Raw genomic sequence first — 17,443 nt, forward strand, 5'->3', positions numbered from 1 at the left:
TGTGCAGAAATAAAACAGAAAAAATATTTAAACAATAGAATAAGTAAAGATCAATAGGGACAGTGCTTTATTACATGTAATGGGGTGAATAGCGGAATGAACCATTTATTATTAGCACTGTAATCAAGGTAATAGCATGCAATAGATACATTGTTACCATACACTGAAGACTTGGATTTGATCTTGAAGGAGACTAGCTTGCTTGATTCTATCTAGCTTAAAGAAAGGAAAATAGAATACCTGTTCGATATAAGGATGTACATGTACATGAAGTGTGTGTATTAACTAACAGAAAACTGTCTTTGATCCATTGATAGGAGCAACCTGAAAATATACAAAAGATATGAATTTAACCGCCATGTATTAACAATAAGATACTAATAGTACTAATAATGAAATAATAACCCCATAATAATAATAATAATAATAATAATAATAATAATAATAATAATAATAATAATAATAAATAACATGTGAATGTGTGAAAGAATAAAGTAAGAATGTTACCAAAATGCCAGTGGAAAGGCAGAGAGCAAAACCACTCATTTTTCCCCATTACATGTATTTCTCACTCTTGCTTTGCTCATTGTCTTTACCAACTGACACTTAGATAAACTATTCCCTCCATTATTCATCACACACTCATATACAGGAACACTGTGTGTGTGTGTGTATTAACTTATCTCATTAATTATCCTGTACTCCAGACAGTAACAAGTCATGGCTCCTCCTTACACAAAGAATGCTACAAGCTTGTACATACAGGACACAGTAACCTGCCTGTCTCTTTCCAGCAAACCTAGTAAAAGAAAAAGAGAGAGGGGATTCTCAATAGAGAATGATAAAACCTGAAGAAAAAGAGAGAGTAAGAGAGGCAATGACTGCCTCGTGCTTCTTCCTCATCTTCTGTTCTGATCCCGCCTGACGTATTTCGTTGCTTGGTAACACGTACTGGATTGCGCAATCTTCATACATGGGTGTGACCCTAGGCCAGAGAATGCGGACCTGCCGGACAAGATTCCCGGAAGTATACTGTAACCACGTGCTGTGCTAAGTGAGTAAAAATGGAGGCGGTCGATTTTTCTCTCTTGATGGATCAGCTCCATTCTCTCAATCAGCTAGGTCTTGACAAAAGCGCCCAGCTACTGGTAAATTGAAATATCCATTTTGTATAATTTATCTTCTTTCCTCACGTTTTTAGGCTGACATGTTGGTTTTTAACTGCTCTATTAAAAATAGATTTTTATTAGCGTCTTATGGAGACTCCCTCTACAATGACGAGCAATACAATAGGGCCTTGGTAAGATATTATTGGTGGGTGTGGTCATTAATTTAAAGTACGTGGGTGGATATTATCTTTTCCTTTAGCACTATTATCGTCAGGCTCTCACTGCTGAAGCAGGCAGCCAATCAGATTCAGACATTAAGGTTTGTATTTGAAATAATTTTATTTTCATTTCTTTGATTAGAACGTGAGTGAAGGTAGAATACAATGGAGTATTTATAAATGTTATTTAAAATTAAGGCAATACGATGATGCTATCCATGCTGTAAGTACATCTAGTATTAATTTATTTTTTATTTATTTATTTATTAGTTATTATCTGTTCCAGTGAAGCAGAGAACTATACAAATTGAATTAGCTTTAGCAAAGTTGTATCAAAATTTCAAAAAGGACAAGTTCGTTGTAATTCTTCTTCTAATAATAGTAACAATCCTTCTCTCTCTTCCTCCAGTAACAATGCTGTCATGTATTACCGGATGGTTTTAATGTAAGCTCTGATTGTAGTAGCTCTATACATTCTCACTGTCTCTTAGGAAATGTCCATTTGCTTTGGAAGCTGTAACAGCATTGCTTTCTCTAGGAGTGTCACTAGCTCAGCTGGTGGCCATATTTAGACAACATTCACCATCTCTTTCTTCTTATAACTGGTAAAAGAGGAGAGAGGAGGAGGGAGAGAGAAGGAGAGAGCGAGAGAGGGAAGGAGAGAAAGAGAGGGAGAGCGAGAGGGGGAGGGAGAGAGAGAGAGGGAGGGAGAGAGAGAGAGGGAGGGTGGGTGGGTGACAGTCCTCCTGATAATTAATATGCTTTCAATGTGATTGTGATATTGAAATTGAGACAGAAAGAAAAAGAGAGAAAGAGAGAGTTTCTTTTAGAAGGGAAGTGATTCTTCTTCTTGGAAATCTGTACCTAATACACAATACTATTAGCATTACATATACCTGTAATACTAATAGTAATATTAATACTCTTGCATGTAGATTTGATTTTATTTATAGGCTAAGTGTTTGGCTTAAAGCTCAAGAGAATATATCATTATATCAATATGCAGGTAATGGTTTGGGGGAGGGGCTAGTTATTAAGTACTAGTTATTAATAACCATAGTTATTAAGGAGCATATATTAACTAGGAGCTAATGGTCTTATTTATTTTTTTCTATTTTTAACAAGCTACTAGTTACTCCCCACCAATTATTATTAATTATTAACATTTATTCATTATTATTAATATTATATTCTGGTTACTGTGAAGTATTTGATCATTTTCAAGTAAGTGCATTGCTCAACCACTCCAATCCCCCTTTCTATTCTACTGAACCACACTCCAGTGGGGGGTGGGGTGGGGTGACTTTAATGATATTCATTGAGGGCTCAACCTTAAAGATATTCATTACCCTCTTCTCTTAATGACATTCATTGATTTGTGAGGGGATTTTTTTGCTTCATTTTCAATCTTACAACTTGAATTCATTGGAAATGGAAAGCTAGCACACACAATTAATTAAATAATTAATGATTATATTTCTCGCACCTCATTAAAGAATCCCATAATATATACAGTAATTATACTTAATATTTAATTATCCTTAATATTTAATTATCTTGTCTTTGTACTTTCACAGATGCCCTGAGAGATTTTGAGACACTCAACAAATCGGTGAGCACTTTTTAGAAAGACTCCTAACGTATGGAGGCTCTCACGGCAGTGTTTCCAAATGTCTTTTGTGTTTGGTTTGTGTATTGTTTGATAAAAGAAGAGTGCCATTGTTTACCTGTTACATCTTACATCCTAATGGCAGCTGCTCTCTCTCCCACCCAACCACTTAATAACTTCGGAGGCGTTGTAATAAACTAGCATTATTATTCCTGGAATGATGATATTTTGGAGTCTTTCTTATATTCCTCATATTTATCATTTTGAATTGAAAGTTAATGTGTGGTGTTTGCATACATGTACATACATGTGTATAGTGGTGTAGCCCAATGTGGAGTATTATCAGTGTAGACTAAACGGTATCAAGTCTCCTATAATAGCTATTCATATTCACAATTTGATGATTGTACATGTATCTTGTACTTGTTAATTCAGAGATTTTTGTATAATTTTTTTTTTGCCAAATTTTTTTGATTAATAATAGAAAGTTTGATTTGTTAGGCTGTGGTTTTGAGCATGTGCACAGTGTTGATAGGTTATATTTTTGGCAAATGGCCCAGAATGTTCCCCTTCTAAAATTACCTGTTATTCTGAAAGTCTATTTCATGTGGTTTTCTGTCAGAAGTATATCCTTCCATATTTTAATACATTATTATTATTATTATTTATTTAATCTCCTCATTTCTTGTAGGGTTTCACTCTTAGTCCAGAAAATAACAGTCAGATTGGTTGGATCATGTCAAAATTATTAAAGAAATCCCAAGCCATTGAGTTATTTAAAAAAGTCAACCAGAAATAAACCTCATTATTCATTTATTAATAATTAATGTCATGATAGGCCTGTGTCCAGGATCCTTATGTTATCAACTACATGGACACTTTTGGGAGATTATTGTCATCGAAATCATCAAATCCAACCAACTCAAAGTAGATGAATTTAATAGACTGTTCCTCTCACTCTCCCCTCCTCCTCCCCTCTCTCTCTCTCTCTCTTCAGGCTAGCGGATCAGTTATTGGCTGTGTCATCACTCCACCCTCAGCCACTGGTCGTGAAGATATGGTCACTCCTCAGGACACAAAAGAGATCAAATGCGACCCACGTCCAAATACTGATACAAAAGGTATGAGATATAGATAGTGTTATGAATGTTAGTGCATGCACAGAATGAGGTTTGAAAGTTTGAGAATGAGACATGCATGCATGAGATTCTGAGTATGGGAATGAAAATTTATTAGACCCATTTTTTAGATCAATAACATCATGAGCTCTTTAGAGGCCGGGAAATCTGAGAAATCATATTTATTAGGTACTTCAACAAAATTAATGATTTGAGCTCTCCCCCCCCCCCTCTCTCTCTCTCTCTCTCTTTCCAGGCACAATAAGTCTATCAAGACAGAAGTATGAAGAAGCCATTGTTAGTTATCAAGAGGCTATTAGGATTGATCCATCTTTCTTTGAAGCATATGAAAGTAAGCGTCACACTGAACAGCAGCTGTTAGTTATGATCATATACTGTGTATAGTAACACCTGCTCTTTTCATGGCATGTTTACTAATTTTAGTGAATTTAAAAAACATACGAAATCGCTCATTCGTGTCACTAATAATAATAAACCAGCCACTAGTGGGTGTTGATTGATTCAAGATAATGTCTCTTTTGTTCTGCCTACTTGATCATTGTTATCATGTTTGTTGTTTTTGAAGGTTTGTTGAGATGCTACCTGATATGCAGAGGTTACAGAGCAGCCTTCAGTACAATGTCCTCAGCCGTTAAGAGCATTAAGATCCCTTCACAGCAGCTCTATGTAAGTGAAAGTGACTAGGATTATTAATCAATTGTTGTTATTTTGTTGATTCTTGTAGCTTGAAGCCATTGTGTTAGCTAGTAAACCAGGGACTGAGGCTAAGGTTTGTGTTGTTTGAATTTGTTTAATTCTCTTTTCCAGGCCATTAAGTGTCTTGAGAATGCTGTGAAACTTGATAAGACTTTTGACAGAGCCACCATAGCTCTCTGTCACTCTCTCACTCAATCAACCCAAACTGTACCTAAAGCCATTGAAATGTAAGCGAGTCATTATTTTTATAATTTTTTGGGATTATTTTTTAACGTTTATATTTATTAACAAACAATACCATCATTATTTTATCTTGTAATTTGTGAGACAATCACCTCTTTGTGTAAGGGAATTTTTGTTTGTTTACATTTGTTTTTTGTTTATTTGTTGTTTTTGTTGACGTCCTGTAGGTTGAAAGATATTTTGAAGGTACATCAATCAGCTCCTTTGTATTACGAACTCGCAAAATGCTACGAATTATTGAAACACTTTGTGGAGGCATTGGAGAATTATGAGATATCCGTAAGGTTAGCAATTCACTCTTATTGCCGGAGAAATGGGTGGAGTTTGAGAAATGGGCGGTGCTGGTAGAGAGGTGTGAAATATTTGATGCAATAAAAGGCGATTGCTTCTCTACATTTCGTTAAAAAAAACGTAACTTAGAGAATCAGAGCTTATTATTGTTGTTATTGATGCACTAAACGTACTTTCAGTATGAAGATATCAAATGTCACCAACTAACATCAACACGTTACCACGTATATACATGTATGTACATATATATATGTCACCTTCACCTCTCCTTTCTATTAGTGGGGTACATGTACTTATTATATACTGGCAGACTCTTATTTTTGTCTTTACCAATTTCTGTCACTTTGTGACAATTTGGGAATCAGGTCCATTTATTGTAATGATATACAGAAAACCACAGAGCCCAAGCCTTGTATTAGCAGCTGGGTTTTATTTTGTCTCTCCTTGGCCATTCTTTATTTCCCTCTGTCTTTATTTATCTTTGTTCCTTCTCTCTGTCACTCTCTCTCCTCTCCATCCATTATACCTCTTAATTAACACTCCCCTACCACTCTCTCACCCTCCCCCTATCTCTCTCTCTCTCCTTCTCCTTAGAATGGATCCAGATTTCAATGATGCTGTATCTAGTCTTCTCTCACTGCAAGAGAAGATGTCTTCTGGTGATACTTTGATGGAATTTGAGAGAGAAGGAGAGAGAGGGGGAGGGGACGAGAATGAACCTGCTGAAGCAAAAGAGAATTTATCTGACATATTGTTTGGTCAAGTTGGCGAAGGAACACCAGCTGCTTCAAGAGATGTGAGTCATATACCGGGTATATATAATTTAAGATTAATCCTTTCTCTTGTCTTTACTTTATATAAATGTTTTTCTCCTTTCCCCCTCTCTCTCTCCTTCCCCTCTAATGATCTGTTTGTTTATAGCTAGGTGGTGATGTCTCTGCTTTCCCAGTCCTTGATTTTGGTGAGGAAGAGGAGGAGGAAGGGGAAGGAGATTATTGAGCATTACCAGTCATAGAGTGACACAAACATGCGCGATTACATCTACGTGTCCAATTATAATATTGTTTACAGTGATTTTTAAGTAATTATTGTTTATCATCTCAACAGAAATAGAGTGTGAGAGGATCATTAGATGTTTTGATGTGTGGAAGAATTCCTGTTGATAATGTTGTGGGCATCTCCCCCTCTCTATGGAGCTTTTTCGCGCGTATTGAACACCTTTCATTTGAGAGGAGAGAAAGGTTCCTTCCCTTTTCACGGTTGCCCAGTGAAACTGATAACGATATTCATAGCTCGTTAATGATATTCATAGCTCGGCTGAGCTACCACCCACGCACTCCTTGCTTATAAATTTGCTTGGGCATAGCAGCAAAGGCTAGAAATACTTTCCTTCTCTTTTCTGCAACGTTTTCTTTCCTCAATGGAGTCTGCTGTGACCCTCTCTCCTTCAACGTTTCCTTTTAGTGATCAAGGGATCAGCTATTGCTGGTCTGGCAATGCTGGGTTGAGCTATCCTTTTCCCTGCAGCAGTGATGGCCTCTATGAGCAGCAGCAGAGAGCCTTATCTTCCTGCTATCCACAGCCTGTTGGGAGTCCTCAGATATTCCCTGTCTCTTCCCCAGCCTCCTCTTCCACCGAATTAGGTGACATTCAAGATATCTTTCAAGGCGGCGACAGCTCCTGCTCTTTCTCCTTGCAATCATCCCTCAAGCCGAGATCTCCCCAAGCTGCAGGCTCCGGAGAGAAAAGAACAAGTGGGGGCAAAGCCGCCCGAGTGAAGAGAGTCCACGCAGGCAGCAGTAGTAAGCCATACCGGAGGACAGCTTCTCCTGTATTTCCTGATGGAGCTGTCCCTATTTCGTCCCTAATGGCTTGCAACAACCAACAAACACAGCCTCTGCTTCCTCCATTGAACAGCAGCTCTTCTATTATTCATAGTAAGAGCCCCGTGACAGTCAAGGTTCATAGCCACCGTCTCACAGAACAGTTTAAAGACATAGAAAAGAAAATATTGCATTTATATTCAGAGAAGTCAAAGCTCTTGCATCAACTGATGAAACAAGACAGTGGCAGCTGTAATTTTGAATCAAGGACAACCGATAAAGGAGATTTAGTGCTGAGCATTCTACCAACCGGACAATCTGAGTTTGACAATGGATTCATCGAAGAAGTCAACTCTCTCCTACTAACGATTGGTGGGCTCAGCTCCTCCTTTGAATCTTCACTGAATAAGCTCTTAACTTCATCTCAATCCAGCAGCATAGCAGACTGCATTGCTACTCATTTGATGAGCTCAAGTGATCAGTTACTTTTAAGCGAGGATTTGTATACCAAGTCGATACATGTAGATCCAGCAAGCTGCACTCTCTCTCCTGGCTTGAAACATATCATTGATTGTGTTAATGGTCTCCTTGAGGCTTCACAATCCATCACAAAGCAATCGCAATACATACAATCATTGCTTGTGTCTTATTCGAAAAAGATCAGCTCACACAAGGAGGGCCTGGAGTCTAAAGGCTGCAGCTGCAAAGAGACAAGGGCAATCGCCCAAAGTATTCTCATGGGAAATACAGTTGTGCTTAACTCTGTACAGAAGCTATGGGAGCAGGACTGCATCAAAGCCACTGATATCATTAGCAGTATTTCAAATGCATTACCAATTCATCACAGCACATATACAGAATAACTATTATTTTATTATTATTATTATAATCATTTAATTTTCATTTTTAAATCACACATACGTACTGTAAATATCATTGCTATTATTATTAATTTAAGATAACCAGTTTCCTGTTAACTGAACAATTTGATGTAGCTCATCTCTATGACCATTAACCAATTCGAATACATATAATATCTGATTATCATTATTGTCACTTGCTGCTTCTTCTCTCCTTTCTTGTTCCTTCATTCTTTTGCAGTCATAATGATAATCATCAGTCACTACTGATAGCTTAAATTCAATGCTGCATGGCGTATTTAATGATTCCAATTCAGCTAGTAATTCTTTTGATTGTTCTAAAAAGAATCAAAGTAAAGAGAGTAGCTATAATACAAGGTATTATACCAGGGTTATCTTTGATTCTTGTCATTAATCTCTTTCTCTTTCTTTGCTTTGACCAAGTGTTCACACTAGCAGTACAGTGCCATGTTTTCTCATCATCATCATCACCAATGTCAACATGTTCTATCTAAGAGAGAGAGACATAAAGAACGAGGCAAAATACAGAACAATACTTTTAATTTATGTAAGGTATCTTCCATCCACTTCACTGCTCTCTGGTATCCATCACTCTCTTGACAGTAGGATTTCGGTAAATTTACAATAAAAGGGTCTGACTTCCTTTTTTCAATTAATTTTCTTTTTTGGGGTAGTTGCTCCTGACTTGGCATTAAGGAATGATCGTATGACCAGGCCACACCCCAACGATGAGTTCTACCTTGTACAAATGTAGTATCAAGTATCACAGGAACCTGTAACGTGGATTACTTAGAAATAACAAAGTACTGTAATGTTTATACTTCTCAGAGGCAAAAGATTATTGATCAAGATTGGTGATATTTGGCTTTTTGTGCGTGGTTGTATCATCATACCTTCAGCTCTTTTAAAAAGTTTTTTATTTTTGCCAGACTGTCCTTCTTTCCTAACATGCTTGTATACCACCTAAAATAATAAGTGGTTATTTTTTCTACTCTCTCTCTCTCTCTTACTTTATCCTAGTTCCAATTGACATGCTTTCCTTCACAATATTCCTCACAAACTCCACCTCTCCTCCGCTTGTCATCGTCTCAATCTCATTCCCAGTATTCAACGTTTTTGGTACTGGTCTGTGACCAGTTCTTGAAGCCCCACCCTTCAATTCATCTCCGTCTTTGTAAAACGGCGGATTACACATGCAGAATGTAAACTGGGTGTGGTCATACGATGCAGTATCTACCACACCTTTTAAAAATACGTCAGGAGCAACTTGAATCACTGATAGAACTTAATAATTATTAATAAATGTAATGAATATTGTTACCTGTGATTTTTGGTTTCAGGTTATTTCTTTTGATATTTTCTAGTGCATATGTAGTGCAGTCTGGTTGCACTTCTGTTGCAATGAACTTCCAATTGTTGTTAATAGTACAACTTAGCAAAGGGAATATGCACAATGGACCGCAACCTATTGAAGAAAATAATGATAAAAATATAGCGTGACAATTTGAAAGATATTATTTTGCAAATCGTTTTTTAATTTTTTTAGTTTGCAAACGTGAAAATTAATTTGCTTTTCTGTCTTCTTTTTTTGCTCATCTACGTATTCATGTACAATGACTTTACCAATGTCTATTCCGATTACGTCACTCTCTTTCCCTACAAGATCCTCTACCCAATGAATATAATTAAGTCTTTGCGGTATCGATGGTACCAAGTGTCCGGAAGGTAAGTCCACACTCAATCCAAACTCGTGCTGTAGTGTAGCTGCTGCCAGCTCATGGAGGGACTGGGTACTACTGAAATCTATTGTGTACTGGAACCCCTCTCCTTTACTGGTAGCTTTCTTGATCAGATGGGGCTCTAAGGCAGGATGGGTCTTTGCATATTCAGCAAAATCAGGTTTTCTCTTGTTGAAGATGTTTCTGGGATGCATCTCTGGTAAAGGAAATTTATAGAGAATGTTCTATTCGTATCATATTTCAGATTTATCTCTCCCTTAGTCTTTATTACAGAAGGGTGTGGTTTGATTGTGGGCGGATCTCGTTTTTTTGCAGCTCAGAAAAATAGATAATTTTGATATTTTTCTTTCTTTTTCATCATGACTGCTGCTGCTGCTGAAAGGAAAAGCCTTGACTTTAAGTTAGATTTAGTACGTTTATAATAATTGTGTAAACTTACATCATGAGCTCTGTTATTTCTATTATGCTCTAGTCTGGAGGTGTGAAAAGAAATGATTCAAACCCAAACAAGTTTACACAGCTCTGTGATAACGTCAGCAGCTCTTTAGTATCTCATACCAACACTCTAAATGAGGTTAGCATTCTCATTATTGATGTAATGAATCAGTTACTGCTCCTAGCTTTATGAATTCAAGAATGAACTACTCAAGGTAAAAAAAATGAATTAAAAAAAATAAGATAATCTTGTATTGTTCAATTATTAGCATTCACTGCCATCAAACCTTCTCCTAAAACTAACTGTACTCTCGTCACAAATACACAGGAGGTGAGTGTATGGTAGCTAATACAGTAGTAGTTCTACTCTTCAGTTTAACTTATTTTTCATCCATTTTCTGCATTATGCACATTCTCTTTATCATTCAATTGCTAAAGAAGCAACAATGCAAAACTACCTCTATTACTATTATTATTATTGCTTTAAAATATATATATTTCCCTGCACAGTTCTTCTGATTTAGATGCACTGTCAAGTGAGCTCATTCGTTTGGTTCATCAGTATGCTCACCCGTGGGAAGAGAAGAGTGATGCTTTAAAGAAATTGAGGACAGAATATGAGAATAAGGATAGACAGCTCTCTGTAGCTTTGAGGAAATTAGAACTGTTAGCTGTTAAGGTGGGAATGGCATTGATAGCATTATGTGTTAAATACTTTCTGCTATTATAAAGGCTGACAAGATAGAGCATGAGAAAAGATTGAATAACTGGATGAAAGTCTATACTAAAGTTATGGTAAATATTAAATACATTTCCATGATTTTTTTTCCAAAAAATGGCTCCAAAATCACCCCCAATTTTTATTACATTTTTTGGTACATATTGATGTCCTTATGCTGTGTAGAAAGTTTGAGGTGATTCCAACTTCAATTTTTCAAGTTATGGCCATTTTAAGAAAACGTCAAAAATCTGAAAAATACCCAAGGCTATAGTCCATGGTTTTTTTCCAAAAAATGGCTCCGAAATCACCCCAAATTTTTATTACATTTTCTGATACATATTGATGCCCTTATGCTGTGTAGAAAGTTTGAGGTGATTTCGACTTTAATTTTTCGAGTTATGGCCATTTTAAGAAAACGTCAAAAATCTGAAAAATACCCAAGGCTATAGTCCATGGTTTTTTTCCAAAAAATGGCTCCGAAATCATCCCAAATTTTTATTACATTTTCTAATACATATTGATGTCCTTATGCTGTGTAGAAAGTTTGAGGTGATTTCGACTTTAATTTTTCAAGTTACAGCCCTTTTTAGAAAATGCCTAGATTCTGAAAAATACCCAAGGCTATAGTCCATGGTTTTTTCCAAAAAATGGCTCCAAAATCACCCCCAATTTTTATTACATTTTTTGGTACATATTGATGTCCTTATGCTATGTAGAAAGTTTGAGGTGATTCTGACTTCAATTTTTCAAATTACAACCATTTTAAGAAAACACCAAAATTTGAGACAATGGAACTAATGGGGTTTTTCCTGTCACAAATTTTGTGACAATAGAACTAATGGGTTTTTTGTGACAATGGAACTAATGGTTTCAGCTAAAAGTTTTGCTATCCAATTATTTTATTTGATTAATTTCTTATAGTCATCAAAATCTACTGGGAGGAGATGGAAGTTCAGAATTGAACCTTTCAAAAAGAAAATTGCCAATGGGTAAGTACTGAAAGTGGCTTCCACTACTAAATTATTTACCATTATTATTATTATTATTATTATTATTACTATTATTATTATTATTATTATTATTATTATTATTATTATTATTATTATTGTGGTAGTTATAATCCTTATGGTTCTGACAGTGATGAATCGGACTCCTTTGATGAAGAAGATCCATACTCACACAGACCTGTACATAGCATTATCATTTATTTATTTATTTATTCATTTATTTATTTTATCTAAGGTCTTGTCCGAGAGTGAGGGTGAGCTGAAGGAGCTAGCAAGTGAACTGTAAGTAAAAGAAATGAATCCACTATCTTCCATATAATACTATCATGTATAGGTCTCAAGCTTTAGCTTCACAACACACCGGGAGTGTCCTTAAAGTAAGCTTTATTGTATGCTTTTAATAATAACTATTATTATATTTAGGGGAATCCGTTCTCTGGATTAGAAGAGACTCCTGTATCAATAGAGCAGAGTTTATCCCCTGAAGGACCCCTAGTCATTACAAGTGATGCAGTTGCTTGGACAGATGAGCCTGAATATGACCAGTAATGATTGCTCCACTTTTATTTGAGTGTTTAAACTGCCATCATGTGCATGCTTTTAGCATCTTTGATGCAATAGAAGTTTGCTAGCCTTTATACTCCATAAATTCTAGCACATTACCACTATTAATAATTTAAAATATTTGCTAAAGTTGCAGTACTCTATTAGCCATTGAGTTATGCTTTATATTCCATTTCTAGTCATTTGCTAGTCTTCATGTACAGGCCTATAGAACTGCTTGAAGGTGAGTATCTAATTGATTCCATAGACTGTTTCAGTTCATTTTATAGAGAGTGACATTTGTTGCAGCATAACACTAGAAAGTGAATTCTTTGCTTCAAAGATTTACCAACCAAACACTGAAGAGTGAGCCATAATGAGTATTAGTCATATTGTTTAACTTCTTTCCTTTTCTATAGCTATCAATGTTTCCATTTTACTCTCTCAAAGAACGCCATCTCTTTCCTTCCATCTCTCCATAACCCTGATGATAATTTGGAGGACAGCACTGGAATGATGCTGTCTCCAAGGATAAGTATTGCAGTTTTTCCAAGGAGTTTAGCTGATGAAATGTTTGCAAGCTGCTTCATACAACTACCTGAAATTAAACTAGAGGTATAAAAATAAAAATAATAATAATAATAATAATGCATTGATTGTTATTGTTTCTATTCTTAGAATAAAATACTATTTTTAGAAATTTACTATTATTATTGTTATTCTCGCTTTATTTAGAATGATTATAAAATCATAGTTCCATCAAACGATACCAATGACTCTGATTGTTCAGTTGACTGGAGTCTCCATGCCACTAGTTCTGCCATTCCTGTTAACTATATACTCACTCCAGTACATGTTGATGAAGAAGCTGATGAATCACCTGATCCCCCACAGATTCCTTTATCATTTCAATGGATACGTGTTCTAAAGTGAGCCTATGAACAATTCTTTATTATTATTTATTTATTTTTTATTAAAGACACAAGAGATTTCATGTATCAACTGAGACACAGTCAATAGAAATGTAACTTATCAAATTATAATGGGTAGTCTGTATTATTTTGATGTCCCTCTTTTCCAGGCTAGTAGAGGAGATGGGTTATAAAAAGAATGTAGAGATGCAGTCAACTGCAGTCTCAGCATTGACTCTTGTCTCTAGTAGACCCCAAAGCTCAGAAACACCTCAACAAGTTGAGGTAAGTGATAATTGTAATGTGTATTGATGAAGCATACACCTCCATTTAATGGACAGTGTTGGTCTGTATTTTAGCATGTTGGTCTGTATTTTAGTATTGTATTAATTATTAAGCAAAACAGTGTATTATTATTATTGTTGCTATTATTGTTGTTGTTATTTTTGTTATTATTTCATAGGATGAAGAGACTGTTCCAGCTGAAGAGCTGGCCCAGATGTCATTGAAACATGCTGAAGAATTGAAGCTAGTACAAGATCAGTATGAGTGAGTGGTTCACACTATCATTACACTGAGAGCATTAGATTATAATAATTGTATAGAAAGAAACTGGAGCAGTTGTCTCACACTCTAAGCAAAATGAAATCAGAGAAAGAGAAGCAAATAAAAGAGTTAGAAGAAGGTTAGGAGTTCATTAATGTTATAGTGCATATACCATTGACTGTAGCTTTGATTGAATCTGAGACTAGTCGTACCAAAAAAACAAAATCACCTTTGGAAATAAAGTAAGGTGTTAGAATGACACTAATATTATTATGATGTTAATACAGTATTCATGCAATGATCAATCAAGTTACTGTGTACTATTATTATTTTTGTTGTCTTGTACAGGAAGTTGCTGGAAAAGAGAAGAAAGCCGAGACTAGCTGGATTGCCTGTTTGGGGCAAGCACTGGCCAGATGATGTGAGATATAGTATTGCAGTTTTAAGATTGTCTTTTATGTTAGTTTTATGAGAGGCTAGCTTTATTTGCTCATGACAGTCTAAGAAGACAAGCAGAACTGACTGAAAGAATTAAACAAGAAGTACAATGAGTAGCTACTGATTGAATGCATACATTATTATTATTATATATATTGGTGTTAGGTACATGAAACATGTGAAGCACAATTGGCAGCTCTACATAGACTAGCCCCTTTAGTTAATAGCTCACCATTACAAGGTATGGATGTACTTGTGTTGTGTAGAAAGTTTGAACTGATTCCGATCAAGTTTAGATTTATCACAAATTTTAAAGTTGCTCAAAAATAAGGCCAAAGTCCCTTTAAAAGGAGAGAATTCTTCATTTTTATAATTTTTTAATGTTTTGGATCTCATTTCACTCTCTTTTTCACTCTTTAGATGTCTGTGTTCCTGCATTGTTCATGCCTTCTTCTACTTCACGCCATCTTGTCTATAATCCTCGTGCTAAGAATTACTTCCATCCACCTGGGTCGAATGAGAGTAGGGTCAGCCAGCCTCCATCGTTTTTCAAGCTTCCTCCTTTGCATACTCATGGCTCAAAAGGAGTATCCTTATTGAATAATTATTTTTGTACTACAAAAATGTTAGAAAACTTACATGTAGTCCATTGTGTCTGGAGGTAAGTATCAGTAGTGTAATACCTGAGTCCCTTGATGTCTGCCCTCAGCTTCACCTCAAGCAGATATCTCAGTCCTCAGGTATTACATTACTGATGCACACACAGACCTTGTGATGATTATCTCTGCATACCAAAGGTTGTTTATTATTGTTGCATTCCAGTATTATGATATTATGCATTCCTTAACAGTTTACCACTAGCTAACAACCATCAATCTTTACAATATCAGTCAAGAGATGGTTGCTTCTCCTTCCATTACTCCTGCTCCGCCTCCAAGTGCTTGCGATTATTATCAACAAAACACCCAAAAATAAATGATAGTTGTCATCATTATCATCATTATTATTATTTTTACACTACTAATAATAACATTATTATTATTATCATTATTATTATTATTACTGATCATTTTCTATGTGCCTGAGGCTTATAGTACAAAGATTCTGCTTGATGCTTCACTAATAGAGTACCCTCTGTTGCTTCAGACTCCTCTTCCTCCTCTACCTTGTCTCCTTTGCCCTCTTCTCCTTGAAATGCAGAATGATGACGAGATGAGTAATTCATAAGACGTAAGGAGCAAGGAGCACTATTAAGGCCTTTGTTAAGTGAGTATCTTTGCCTGTGGGCTGGAGGAGGATTTGGAGGTGGCGGTATTGAAGCTGTTGCTTCAAGTATTTCATTTGATTGTATTGGTGGCAGGACTGGCTTCTGTGCTTGCCGCATTTTTAAAGACCTTGCTAGTATTTGAGGCTGCTTCACATGTCCTCTTATGACTTCATCTCTGCTGCTCTTCACCAGTGAGTCTGTTGAAGGTGATATAAGCTGTCCACTTGTTGCCGAGTGTTTTCTGCTAACAGGGTTTTCACTCTCCATGTTCCCGGCTACCATTTGTTGAGGGAAAGTTTCAGTTCTTCTGACAGTTCTACGCATTATGTGTCCGCGAGGAGTTCTGATAGGACTCCCAGGTGGAGGGTCCAGGAAACTGCCTGCAGTGGAAGGAGAGGAGACCGCAGAGTGCTGTCCTTGCTGGAGGGTGTGTATCAATAGCTGTGCCTGGTGGAGCTTTGATACCAATTGGGCTATGGTTGTTGACTTCTCTTCAATTTTGAATTGTGTCATCTTTAGTAAGTCTTCCTTCTCTTTTAACAAGTTTGACGTTTGCTTGCGTAGTGTTTGGACTTCTCGCTCAAGGAAATTCATCTTCTCCTTATGCATTGTTAACTGTGATCTCAAAAGAGCTATTTGCTCTTGATTCTGCAACATTTCTTCCTCCAATAGATTACCTAAGAGAAACCAGAGAATACAATACTGACATGATGCCACTGTAGTCAATAATGACCTTGTTTAGAGCTGGTTGCTCCATTCCCACCAGCCATTGTCAGCTCAAACGTTAGTCCTAGTAAAGAAATAACAAAGACTCGTTGTAGCATGCAAGGAACTTACTGGCACATTTCTGTTGTAACTTGTGTATTTCAGAATGAAGGCCTTTCAGTGTTTGAGAATGTTCAGCTTGTAAGAAACTTAATGAACTGTTTGAATCCAGTCCAGTAGCTTCTAAAGTACCATAAGACATATCTCTAGAAGCAACGAAGGCTAGAGCTCAAAAGAAAAGAGAGAGAGGGAGAGAGAGAGAGAGAGGACAATGATTAGATGCAGGTAGCACGGAGCTTGTGTTTGGTTGCCAATAGCAACAGAGGTCACACAAAAATGGCGGCCAAGTCCAAGATGATGGCCAGTGGAATTTGATAAGGTAATACAAAAAAGGAGTCAAGGGAAGAGAAGATAAAGCAAAGAAGAGAGATAAGCGAGCAAACAACACCAATCTCTATAAGGAGAAATGAACTTGTCCAAGACGGGAGTATGCAAGAGTGCACGACAGTATCCAGGGGATGGCTGAAAGCAGTGATCAAGAAAGTCGCTGCATATTTTGCAAGATAGTGAGAGGAGAGACGGACACAGAGCTACTCTACGAAGACCAGGACTATGTCTGCTTTAGAGACATACGCCCAGACGCTGAACATCATTACCAGGTCATCCCAAAGACTCATTTGCCCAGTGTAAAACACCTGGACTCAGAACACGTACCTGTGATACAGAAACTGGAAGAAATAGGAAAGATTGTTTTGCAAGAGAGGGTTCCTGGCTGTGATCAGAATGATGCTAGGATGGGGTTTCATTGGCCGCCATTCTCGTCCATTCCTCATCTGCATATGCACGTGCTGGCCCCTGTCTCAAGTATGGGATTCATTAAAAGGAACCTTATCTTTCGTAAAGACTCAATGGCTTTTGTGTCTGTCGAATGGACACTAAACAATCTTAAGGAAAAGAAAAATTAATAAAAATATCAATAATGTTTTATTTTTATTGTGAGTATTAGATTTGCACCGTATTTAGAATTTTAGATCTAATTGTTCGTTTTTATTGTGAAATATT

At 36.5% G+C, this 17,443-nt stretch overlaps 5 protein-coding genes across 5 annotated transcripts; 3 read left to right on the forward strand and 2 right to left on the reverse strand.

The window, feature by feature from the left end:
- Positions 1 to 996: 996 nt before the first annotated feature.
- LOC105313883 (anaphase-promoting complex subunit 7-like) lies at positions 997 to 6,390 on the forward strand. Its single transcript, XM_020000418.1, has 20 exons — positions 997 to 1,148; positions 1,202 to 1,300; positions 1,369 to 1,428; positions 1,470 to 1,550; positions 1,598 to 1,680; positions 1,737 to 1,772; positions 1,819 to 1,932; positions 2,281 to 2,333; positions 2,905 to 2,939; positions 3,628 to 3,720; positions 3,775 to 3,863; positions 3,934 to 4,057; positions 4,186 to 4,243; positions 4,311 to 4,406; positions 4,641 to 4,741; positions 4,800 to 4,844; positions 4,883 to 4,998; positions 5,182 to 5,298; positions 5,900 to 6,101; positions 6,227 to 6,390. Exons 1-20 carry the CDS (start codon positions 1,065 to 1,067, stop codon positions 6,302 to 6,304), a joined length of 1,764 nt encoding a protein of 587 aa, XP_019855977.1. The 5' UTR covers positions 997 to 1,064; the 3' UTR covers positions 6,305 to 6,390.
- A 1,620-nt stretch (positions 6,391 to 8,010) lies between these two features.
- Positions 8,011 to 10,038, reverse strand: LOC100631625 (methyltransferase-like protein 16 homolog). The gene is made up of 7 exons (XM_003388863.2): positions 9,633 to 10,038; positions 9,331 to 9,474; positions 9,020 to 9,284; positions 8,903 to 8,972; positions 8,546 to 8,782; positions 8,376 to 8,499; positions 8,011 to 8,326 (listed from the first exon to the last, which is right to left on the reverse strand). The coding sequence occupies exons 1-7, from the start codon at positions 9,940 to 9,942 to the stop codon at positions 8,082 to 8,084; spliced, it is 1,395 nt and encodes a 464-aa protein (XP_003388911.1). The 5' UTR covers positions 9,943 to 10,038; the 3' UTR covers positions 8,011 to 8,081.
- On the forward strand, positions 10,035 to 15,449 carry LOC105313884 (uncharacterized). Its single transcript, XM_020000417.1, has 25 exons — positions 10,035 to 10,158; positions 10,221 to 10,322; positions 10,369 to 10,398; positions 10,453 to 10,514; positions 10,694 to 10,862; positions 10,916 to 10,978; positions 11,826 to 11,893; positions 12,019 to 12,091; positions 12,147 to 12,193; positions 12,246 to 12,288; positions 12,335 to 12,456; positions 12,655 to 12,698; positions 12,745 to 12,820; positions 12,874 to 13,069; positions 13,190 to 13,383; positions 13,434 to 13,478; positions 13,536 to 13,650; positions 13,829 to 13,914; positions 13,971 to 14,050; positions 14,096 to 14,153; positions 14,260 to 14,332; positions 14,376 to 14,453; positions 14,515 to 14,590; positions 14,770 to 14,936; positions 15,211 to 15,449. Exons 1-25 carry the CDS (start codon positions 10,108 to 10,110, stop codon positions 15,322 to 15,324), a joined length of 2,232 nt encoding a protein of 743 aa, XP_019855976.1. The 5' UTR covers positions 10,035 to 10,107; the 3' UTR covers positions 15,325 to 15,449.
- LOC100631751 (coiled-coil domain-containing protein 92-like) lies at positions 15,297 to 16,690 on the reverse strand. The gene is made up of 3 exons (XM_003388864.3): positions 16,454 to 16,690; positions 16,350 to 16,406; positions 15,297 to 16,293 (listed from the first exon to the last, which is right to left on the reverse strand). The coding sequence occupies exons 1-3, from the start codon at positions 16,581 to 16,583 to the stop codon at positions 15,416 to 15,418; spliced, it is 1,065 nt and encodes a 354-aa protein (XP_003388912.1). The 5' UTR covers positions 16,584 to 16,690; the 3' UTR covers positions 15,297 to 15,415.
- A 186-nt stretch (positions 16,691 to 16,876) lies between these two features.
- Positions 16,877 to 17,439, forward strand: LOC100641265 (histidine triad nucleotide-binding protein 3-like). Its single transcript, XM_003388854.3, has one exon. The coding sequence runs from the start codon at positions 16,900 to 16,902 to the stop codon at positions 17,344 to 17,346; it is 447 nt and encodes a 148-aa protein (XP_003388902.1). The 5' UTR covers positions 16,877 to 16,899; the 3' UTR covers positions 17,347 to 17,439.
- Positions 17,440 to 17,443: the final 4 nt, after the last annotated feature.

The sequence above is a fragment of the Amphimedon queenslandica genome, unplaced genomic scaffold, assembly GCF_000090795.2.
Source record: "Amphimedon queenslandica unplaced genomic scaffold, v1.1 AMPQUscaffold_13192, whole genome shotgun sequence".
Taxonomy (NCBI): Eukaryota; Metazoa; Porifera; class Demospongiae; order Haplosclerida; family Niphatidae; genus Amphimedon; species Amphimedon queenslandica.

Bases quoted from the DNA above. Each gene is read 5' to 3' on its own strand.
- LOC100631625 (XM_003388863.2), bottom strand. From the start codon at position 9,942: ATGCATCCCAGAAACATCTTCAACAAGAGAAAACCTGATTTTGCTGAA. The intron at 8,783-8,902 runs GTATGATGATAC...TCCACGTTACAG, and splicing joins ACTTTTTAAAAGAGCTGAAG to GTTCCTGTGATACTTGATAC. The intron at 8,327-8,375 runs GTATAATACCTT...GATTCTTTTTAG, and splicing joins AAGAATCAAAGATAACCCTG to AACAATCAAAAGAATTACTA.
- LOC105313884 (XM_020000417.1), top strand. From the start codon at position 10,108: ATGACTGCTGCTGCTGCTGAAAGGAAAAGCCTTGACTTTAAGTTAGAT. The intron at 10,159-10,220 runs GTACGTTTATAA...ATTATGCTCTAG, and splicing joins TTGACTTTAAGTTAGATTTA to TCTGGAGGTGTGAAAAGAAA. The intron at 10,515-10,693 runs GTGAGTGTATGG...TTCCCTGCACAG, and splicing joins TCGTCACAAATACACAGGAG to TTCTTCTGATTTAGATGCAC.
- LOC105313883 (XM_020000418.1), top strand. From the start codon at position 1,065: ATGGAGGCGGTCGATTTTTCTCTCTTGATGGATCAGCTCCATTCTCTC. The intron at 1,149-1,201 runs GTAAATTGAAAT...TCACGTTTTTAG, and splicing joins ACAAAAGCGCCCAGCTACTG to GCTGACATGTTGGTTTTTAA. The intron at 1,681-1,736 runs GTTCGTTGTAAT...CTCTTCCTCCAG, and splicing joins CAAAATTTCAAAAAGGACAA to TAACAATGCTGTCATGTATT.
- LOC100641265 (XM_003388854.3), top strand. From the start codon at position 16,900: ATGGCTGAAAGCAGTGATCAAGAAAGTCGCTGCATATTTTGCAAGATA.
- LOC100631751 (XM_003388864.3), bottom strand. From the start codon at position 16,583: ATGTCTTATGGTACTTTAGAAGCTACTGGACTGGATTCAAACAGTTCA. The intron at 16,407-16,453 runs GTAAGTTCCTTG...TTTCTTTACTAG, and splicing joins GTTACAACAGAAATGTGCCA to GACTAACGTTTGAGCTGACA. The intron at 16,294-16,349 runs GTCATTATTGAC...GGTTTCTCTTAG, and splicing joins AGCAACCAGCTCTAAACAAG to GTAATCTATTGGAGGAAGAA.